The 9,115-nt window shown below is 42.4% G+C and overlaps 3 protein-coding genes across 3 annotated transcripts; 2 read left to right on the top strand and 1 right to left on the bottom strand.

The window, feature by feature from the left end:
• The first annotated feature begins 263 nt into the window (after positions 1-263).
• On the top strand, positions 264-3,856 carry LOC146990752 (protein boule-like). Its single transcript, XM_085798887.1, has 11 exons — positions 264-441; positions 1,066-1,260; positions 1,438-1,529; positions 1,636-1,690; positions 1,813-1,882; positions 1,994-2,157; positions 2,645-2,713; positions 2,800-2,835; positions 2,923-3,039; positions 3,137-3,229; positions 3,305-3,856. The coding sequence occupies exons 1-11, from the start codon at positions 382-384 to the stop codon at positions 3,443-3,445; spliced, it is 1,092 nt and encodes a 363-aa protein (XP_085655013.1). The 5' UTR covers positions 264-381; the 3' UTR covers positions 3,446-3,856.
• A 1,944-nt stretch (positions 3,857-5,800) lies between these two features.
• LOC146990751 (gamma-crystallin M2-like) lies at positions 5,801-6,909 on the top strand. Its single transcript, XM_085798905.1, has 3 exons — positions 5,801-5,953; positions 6,046-6,288; positions 6,581-6,909. The coding sequence occupies exons 1-3, from the start codon at positions 5,945-5,947 to the stop codon at positions 6,854-6,856; spliced, it is 528 nt and encodes a 175-aa protein (XP_085655031.1). The 5' UTR covers positions 5,801-5,944; the 3' UTR covers positions 6,857-6,909.
• A 158-nt stretch (positions 6,910-7,067) lies between these two features.
• Positions 7,068-7,998, bottom strand: LOC146990750 (gamma-crystallin M2-like). Its single transcript, XM_085798927.1, has 3 exons — positions 7,846-7,998; positions 7,502-7,744; positions 7,068-7,413 (listed from the first exon to the last, which is right to left on the bottom strand). The coding sequence occupies exons 1-3, from the start codon at positions 7,852-7,854 to the stop codon at positions 7,144-7,146; spliced, it is 522 nt and encodes a 173-aa protein (XP_085655053.1). The 5' UTR covers positions 7,855-7,998; the 3' UTR covers positions 7,068-7,143.
• Positions 7,999-9,115: the final 1,117 nt, after the last annotated feature.

Below are 9,115 nucleotides of genomic sequence, written 5' to 3'. Positions count from 1 at the left end.
AATATGCCAAAAGTTCTCTTATCACTCTTTTTAATATCATTTCTAATTAATGAATTATCTAATAGCCTACTCTTTTAAACATAAAGATATTATTTATTATAATAATCCTAATCACCAAAGATTGTTATTGATAATTAATTTCACAATTTATTCATCCATAAACGGATGGTATTTATCTATCTATTAAATCGAAAGGAATAAAAAAAAAATTAATAATAATTAAAAAAGAAAATTAGAAAAAAAAAACGTAGCATGGTTTGTTTTTCTTGTAAACACTTTGACCATTGTGCCGCTGCGCTGAGGAGCTAACAAAAACCCCATCACGGACATCTTAATATCTTGATGAAGGCCATGGTTTCTCTGTGATTATAGAGTGTGCACATGTCCCGAGCAGTTTGTGACCAGATGAGTGTGACCATGGAGGTGGAAGACCAAAGCCAGGTGAGTTAACTGAACACCTGTTAGCGCCTCGTTAGCCAACCGTTCAATTAGCCGTGTAGCTAACGGGTTAGCTAGGTCGCTAAGTAACGAAAAGTGATTCTAAAGTTACCTAAACGTTCTAATTTATAATAAGACACGTGTTATCCTGCGTCATAAGCTCATTTTACTTTTTAAATTGTGGGACAAGGACAAGTTTTACTACTTTAAAAGTAAAAGATGTTACAGTTAAGCCCCTGACATTAAGTTACTTCAACAATGTTGCACTTTACTGTCAGAAAGTTCATTATACATTCACACTATTTATTTATTTAAAGACTAGTGTGTGTTTTGAGTACTTTGGTCCAATATCGATAATTAACATGATTTATATCTGACTTGTGTGAGTATTAAAGACATTTGGCACAGAAAGGGGGTTTCTGCCTCGAAATGTTACTCACCAGAGTTACATTTAGAGGATTTGACCTTTAACCTGACCTGGTAAAGTTACCAGTTCTTTTTACCACTTGGAAAATTAGTAAAGGGCCATTGCAAAGCATATATTGCAGTTTTCCCCTTGCCAAAAATTGATTCCAGCTCCTGATGTTGCAGTGAAAGATGGATTTAACCTTACCTTACCTTTTGTAGTTGACATCCACCTGTCAATCCAAAAATGGCAGCAGCTCTTCCAACCCGGACGTGTCACCTCCAGGAAACCAAACCGACAGCCCAACTCATCCTGCTGACAACCCGACCTGGCACGCTGACAGTCCGACCCATCACACCTTCCACCTGAGCAGCATTATCCCCAACCGGATTTTTGTCGGGGGGATTGACTACAGTGTAAGAGCAGCACCTTTCCCTCTCTTGTGCAGTGTATGTTTGTGTCTGTGTGTCTTACTGTAGGAAGATTGACACTAGAGAGCAGCAAAGTGCGTAAATAGGACAACAGGGCGGCCTGAGAGAGCTTTTTGACTCATTGTAACTAGAATTAACAAGCGTATGTTTGTGTTTATGAAGGCTAATGAGGACGACCTGCGACGGCTCTTCTCTCAGTACGGCGCAGTAAAACAGGTGAAGATTGTGCTGGATCGTTTAGGACTCCCAAAGGGGTGAGTTCATCGTATCACTCCTGCTGTCATGTCACATGCTGTACAGAGACTGAAGAAGGAAACATGCAAACATGATTGTTTTTCTCTCCTTTGCTTCTTTGGACAGATATGGGTTTGTTACGTTTGAAAATGAAGAAGATGTGGTGAAAATCCTTCATGATGTGAGTACAACAGTCCATTTAAATATCTTGCTAACTAAACTCAAACAGTAATGTGTTTTATCTAGCAGACTTCATCATTTTCATAATATGGCCACTGTTCTGTTCTCTTAAATACTCTGAAGGGGAATGAAATCTGTTTCCAAGACAAGAGGCTCAGCATCGGCCAGGCTGTCCGCAAGCGACATGGACAAAGTAAGTCAACAATCAGTCTATGAAACACATTTGACAAATGTTCCTGACTCGTGTGTCGTACTTGACTTTTGAAATGACACAGCTATGTTTTTATCTTATCTTATTTCTCAGTTCGAAGTTTCCACGTGGCCAGCCCGGCTCCTGCCGCGCCACCAACGTTTGGCGGGACCCTCCACCTGACCACACCCACCGGCTGCCCCTACAGCTACCACAACGGAGTGGCCTACTTCCAGAGCCCCAGCATGAACCCTCCTCCCACAGCTCACTACTGGCCTGTCAGTCCACACTGATATCACACCCAAATAAAACGTCACTTAAAAAAAAAAAAAAAATGAAAGGGGAACTATGCAAATTTGGTCACTTTCCCTCGGTTTTGCTAACCCTCCTCCCGACCATGTGCGTTTGTTTACAACGAAGCCAGCGAGAAAGCAATCAATAGAGCGGTGGATAATGTTATATATCATATTCGATGTTACGCCATGTATATGTGTAGTCTTATCTGTCATAAACAAGAGATGATGGGTTTAAATAAAAATGTAGCATAGTTCCTCTTTAAATGGCAATATTAAAGGACTAATCACTTAAAACATGTCATTAGAATACATCATAATACTCAGTAAATTGAGCATTACTGGTTCACTGGTAAGATTATAGTTGCATATTCTTTTATTAAACAAAAAAACATAAAGGCGCATTGAATAAACTAAAATATCCTACATAGGTAACGTGTGATGTGATGTAAGTGTGTCTCTTCCCTTGCAGCCCTCTCCTCCAGGGCCCCTCCCTCAGTCTCAGGCTGCCTACCAGCAGCCAGCCTACCACCACAACCAGGTCAGCTCACCCCAGTAAAGATCCACTGGTTTCTCACTTTGAACTTTATTTACCAGTCTGCTTTTTTATATGTTCCACCTCCCCAGTTTGTGCCAAACCAGTACCAGTGGACTTCAGCCCAGGTAGACGAAATAAAGCCGCACTTTTGTTTTTTAAGTTCTGGAGATTTTGGCCCGTTGTTTATCTGTGGTCAATGTCTTGTCATGCAGTCGCTGATGCCCTCCAGTCCAGGTGTGTACCCTCAACAGCAGGAACATCTGTACCAGCCCTATAACGGAGGCTGTGTCCCGCATCCCCTGCCGGTCATGGAGGACGCCACGCCAGAGGTACATAAGGACAAAACACAAAAAGAGTCTGTGAATCAGCTTCATTGTGATTCTACTGGTTTTAGGAGTGTTTCATGACTGGTTTTTACTTTTACAGTTCGTCGAGCCCTCAGTGCAGCAGATGTACCCAGTGTACCCTCAGAGAACAGACCTAATGACACCCCGTGACGCACAACATGATCCTAGAAAGGTAAAGGGCCTTTTTACAGTTAATATCCCTGGAGTTTGACTTCACTGAGTCTTAATTACCTTTTTTTCTCGTCAGAATCTGATGTTTCACCGCCCGCGAGGCCACCTGAAGCCAAGGTACCGCCGATACATCCACCACAAGAACTATTACTACCAGCCAGAAGTAACGGAGGCGCCAAACGTCTCCATGTTTCACACCACTGAACCTCTCATGTAGGCTAAACTCGCACAAAGAACAACACAACCGCTCAATGTCACCTGCTCATCCTCTGCCAGCGTTGTCACACACACGATCAGTCAACTCTTAAGCCTGTGCTACACAACTATAACACAGTATGTTTGGTGAAATGTGATTTCAGGCCTTCTTGTTGAGCCGTTGTCATATGTCACAGGCTTCACTCGGACCAGTTTCTGTTTCCCATGGTTGAATACGAAGTCTTGTCCCAAAAATACAAAGTTAATTTGACTGTGTAAAACTAAAATCTGAACATATTCCTCCTGTATTTTGTATGTATCCTCTCTTTTGAGTCAGTCCTAACAGCATCAGGATGCTCTGGATGAGTCTCTGACCTTTTTCCACTGTCTGTTCAGACCTCAGCTAATTAACGATAGAGCAGTGCTTGAAAATAGTTCTAAAATGCAGTATTGTTACATGACTGTGGCCTCTATCTGTTTAAAACCAACTCTAATTGGCTCGATAATTATAATAATAATTTAGAACCGGATGTATTGGCAGGGCAGCAACATGACAATTTAGTATTTTCTGTAAAATAGGCTGGCTGTTAGGTGAATGTTAGCAGTTTTGTATCGCCACAATTATAATCAATAATCGTTTGGTTAAGTCAAAACTTTATCGACAGACGACATGCTTGTTGGAACAAGTGAAATATCTGTGTGTTATAACTGTTCGTATCGTGCTCATGTTCTGGATTCTCAGGTCGCTCTGCTGAGTTCAAATGGGCTGTTTATCAAACCTGCTGTGAAACTGTTTTTATTATCAACAATATTTTTTAGTTCAGTGTGTTTCCAGTTCTTTTGAGTGGAAATAAATGTTTTCTCTCCGTGTACTCGCTGTGTTAGTTCTGTATCAGACGAGATTGATTCATATCATTAGAGAGCAAAGGTCGGCAGGAAGGGAAGAATTATAGTACTACATTTCCCACAATGCAACTTGATGAACAGAAATCTATCAAGCCTGGTTTTACATTAATTTTTCTTTCTGAGGGCATCCAGTGGTGTAACAAGAGCGAGGGGCAGCGTTGCACTGGACAGGGCTTTGATGAATCAGGGTTTTTGTATGTGTATGAATGGGATCAACATCTTGGCAGGGAAGCAAAAGCACTAAATGCCTGTTCATTAGAATAACAAAAGATCAAATCTCATGACCTTTGATCGAGGTTTATAAAACAGCAGTGAGCCTCTGTGTCAGCTGTCTGTGCACGATGAGCCTGATACTGTTTAGATTGACCTCTCTTATCTTATGGAGTTACGCAGTGGAGGTAGTGGTGAGAAAATGTCACGTGTGTGATGTATAGCATTACTCCAAAAGACATTTTCTACATCCAAAATGTGAAACACACAAAACACAATTTTTTTTATCAGTGCGCTCCATCAGTTTTCCACATACATATATCATGCCCCTGAACACACCTCACATGAAGCCTGAAAAAGGAAAATAAAGTTACATTCAAGGGCCCCTGTCCACCCCAAGTACAGCCGGTGTAATGAAGGAAAAGCAGCCTGCGGTATTTTACATAATCATCACCTCAGGTCCACTCAGTCAGGAGGAATTAAGATGCTAAATGACAGTAGCTCCGGCTCTTATTTTAAATATTACTGAGTGTTTGTGATAAGCTCTTTAATGTCTTGAGCTAAATGCTAAAGCCCCACTTGCAATTTTTCTGCTGTTAGAAGAAGGTATCACCATCTAAGTTTAGCATTTAATTGCTAAGTTATAACATTTGCTATATAATCACTAGCCTAATTGAAACAAATGGAAATGTCCGTATTTGTTCAACATTGATAAATTTCCATAATAATGGACTGTCAGGTCTCAATGTAAATGTTAATGTCTATCTATCTAAATATTGTTGCACAGTAGCTGTAAGGACACTCTGTCTTTTATGCTCTTTTTACATCTTACAACTAGAAATTGACACATTATTTTATCATTTAATGTAGTAAATATGCATTAAAGTGCACAAAACACAACCAGCATGAGGTACATATGACTTTATCTGCAATAATCCTGGAATATATCTGATAACAATTCAATATTATCATAATTTGCAGCCTCTTGCGCACTTAAAATGTGTTAAACGTAACAGCTAATGTAGTCATTGTGTATACATTATGTATGTGACAGTGTGTTGGGGCAGACGCATGTTCTGGCCCTGGCATATAGTGTTTGCAATCTTTTTGAATGAAAAGGACACAAATGACGCTGGTTGTTTTGCTGATACTGTGAACAGTGACCCCGGGGTCACTATCACACTGTGGTGTTTTTGATGAATAGCGATGAACATGGGCGAAAAGTGGACAACAATAACTCATCATCACACTTTGGTGCATCGCTATACGTAACCAGATTTGCGTTATGAAACCTATTTGGATGACAATACTTTATGCTGTGCCATCACACAGCAACTTTATATAAAAAGGACTGCGGCACGGAGAGCGTCTATTGAGCGTCCATCTGGCCCCCACTAATATAACAATGGGAAAGGTAAGCTCATTATGTGTTGCTACTAAAAAATACAGAATGGAAACAAACATGTTTTTATCATAATAGTTAATAATTAATCAATGCTTTCGCAGATCATATTCTACGAGGACAGAAATTTCCAGGGTCGGCACCATGAGTGCATGAGCGACTGTGCCGACCTGCACCCCTACTTCAACCGCTGCAACTCCATCCGGGTGGAGAGCGGCTGTTTTATGGTGTACGAGAGACCCAACTACTTGGGCCACCAGTACTTCCTCCGCAGGGGGGAGTACTCGGACAACCAGAGAATGATTGGCATCAACGACTGCATCCGCTCCTGCCGCATGATCCCCATGGTAAGCCTCGTTCAGCTGGTGTGGGTCACATGCAACAAAGAGAGTGGGCAGGAAAACGCAATCAAGGAAAAGGTCATGATGTGTCAGATATGAAATATTGCTAGTCTCACACTAAACGTAAAGAAAAAGCTCATGTCTCTTACAGATTTCTTTAAATGAACTTGAGAAGCATCTATTAAATCATTTTCTTAAAGATTGTGAAAGTCTTAACACATTGAATTGAAATCCACCAAAACCAAACGATCACAAGCAACCAAACCTGTCTGACTCGTGCACTTTGTTCCTCGTGCAGCATCGTGGCTCCTACAAAATTAGACTTTACGAGCGTCCAGACATGAGTGGCCAAATGCAGGAGGTGAGCGACGACTGCCCCAACGTCCAGGACCGCCTGCGCATGTCTGACATTAACTCGTGCAATGTGATGGACGGCCACTGGCTGATGTACGACCAGCCCAACTACAGGGGGAGGACCTACTACCTGAGGCCCGGAGAATACCGCAGGTACAGCGACTGGGGCGGCGCCAGCCCAAGGATCGGCTCGCTCAGGCGAATCACCGACTTCAACTAGAAGTTGAACTCGTCTTCCTCTTTCTGTTCTCAATAAAACATGCTGGGATTAAACCGTGTGTGTGCGTCTCTCTATCTAAAAGACATCAGTGTGTGTTTGTGTTTTATCTCAAACTCAACCCCCCCCCTAGTGTTTGAGCCTCTCATGTTTTCAGCATCAATCTAAACCGTCCACTTTGACTGCAGCTCAATAAAACAGGAGCAGACACAGCAGAACCGTTAGATAGATTTATTAACAGTACTTTATTGGCTGTACTTTACATAAACAGGGTTCAGACATCAGCTTTCTTACATGGTGATGCGTCTGATGGATCCCACCCTGGAGCTCATGCTTCCCCACTCGTTGAACCTCCTGTACTCGCCGGGGCGCATCAGGTACTGGCGTCCCCTGTAGTGTGGGTGCTCGTAGAAGATCCAGTAGCCGTCCATCACGTTGCAGGAGTAGATGTCGTTGAAGTGGAAGCGCTCGAACAGGGAGGGGCAGTCGTCGGTCAGCTCCATCATCTGGCCTCCAAACTCAGGGCGCTCGTAGATCATCATCTTGTGAGAACCTTGGTGCTGAAGATGAAGATGAAGAAGTTTATGTGCATCTGCAGTAGAAATGCATCGGAAGAAACCTTAAAATTCACAAAAACCAAGGGGTTACCATTGGGATCATACGGCAGGATCTGACGCAGTCGTTGAATCCCATCCAGCGCTGGTAGTCGGGGTAGTCGCCCTTCCTCAGGAAGTACTGGTAGCCCATGTAGTTGGGTCTCTCATAGACCATCCAGTCCCCGCTGTCCACCCTGATGGAGTTGCAGCGGCTAAAGTGGGAGTGCAGGTCAGAGCACTCGCTGCTGCACTCATAGGAGCGACCCTGAAAGTTCCTGTCCTCGTAGAAGATAATCTGCAAATACACATTTTAGATCAATGTCGGCTCACGTTGAGGGAATCGTGCTTTCCCCCTGGATAACCCATGTAGCTTGGGAGCAAAACAAGCAGCCTTACCTTGCCCATTGTGTCGGCTAACCTTGGTCACACTGTAGCAGCAGCCGTGGGCTCCACGCTGCCTTTATAACCCACGGATGACCTGTGGCATTGTGATGGCGAACAATGAGCAGGCTCGTCAGCTTTTTCTGGCAGAACAACTTTTTTTGTTTTGTGCGGTCAACAAAGCAAATCAGCTTTTTTCCCCTTTCAGCAGAGGGTTACCCATTGAACCTGCTCCGGTTACTGATGGACAGAGCCCTCTCTCAATCTACAAATAACCAAATGATATAAAACAACAGAAATAAAGCTACAGACTTGGACCATAATGAAGTTGTATAGTACTTTATTACATTTTTTTAGGGTTGGCATTGGACAGTGAATTAAAACAAGCTTTTTATTCATCTAATAAACATATATTTAAACATCTTAGTACAACAGAACATATATTATTCTATTCAATGTGGTGATTATGCTACTGTGCATGTTGTGTGGCCAAGACTGTGATGATTCTGTCGCAGAAAGTCAAAAAACACCCGAGATGCTGTCCTTTGGTTTGTGTCCGCCTTTCCTACTGCACAACACAGACGGTTGCATTTTGACTTTGAACACATCACTGCCTCTCCTCTGCGCGCTGCAGCACCTTTTATAAGATTTACCACCTCCTGCACCATTGTTTTCTCTATGTCGGTGACAAGTTGTTTCAGGCGGCTTCGAGGTCTTTCGGCTTTTGTCCGGCTTCAGTCGGCCATGTTGTGATGTTGTGTATGGACCGAGCTCCAGAATGTTGTTTCAGTACAGTCGGCATGTGACAAGTTTTACTCCGAGAGCAGCGGCAGCATCGAGTGTAAACAGTTAGAAGCTAGTTAGTGTGGGAATGATTGCTTTGATAAAAAACACATCTGCAGAAACTGATTGGTGTTTTATCTGCTCTGCAGGAAACCTGGAAATCATGTGCTTAAAAACAACACTGTCAAATGTAGACACAAGCACATACAGCACAGGCCTGGTCATGTCTTTCACACAGTGTGCACAGAAAACTACCAGATTAAAATGTCTTTAAAATTCTCCAAGTTGTCTATAGCATTGCAGAAAAACCTAAATCTTTCAGATGGACAGTGCAAAAAGATGTTAAAATGAGACTCTTATACAGTATAATGAGTCTTAGTAAGTTGATATATTTCGTGTATTGTCTATAAAGTTTCATCTCAATCAAAAGTAAAGTGTGAACACTGGTATTCAGTACAGTGGGAACAGTAAAGGACATGGAGGAGGTGAGATACTCCCTGTT

Source organism: Trachurus japonicus, chromosome 2 (assembly GCF_045865225.1).
Source record: "Trachurus japonicus isolate A0001 chromosome 2, Traja_1.0".
NCBI classification, from domain to species: Eukaryota; Metazoa; Chordata; class Actinopteri; order Carangiformes; family Carangidae; genus Trachurus; species Trachurus japonicus.
The sequence above is the reverse complement of the archived record's forward strand: the minus strand, read 5'-3'. Positions and strand labels throughout refer to the sequence as shown.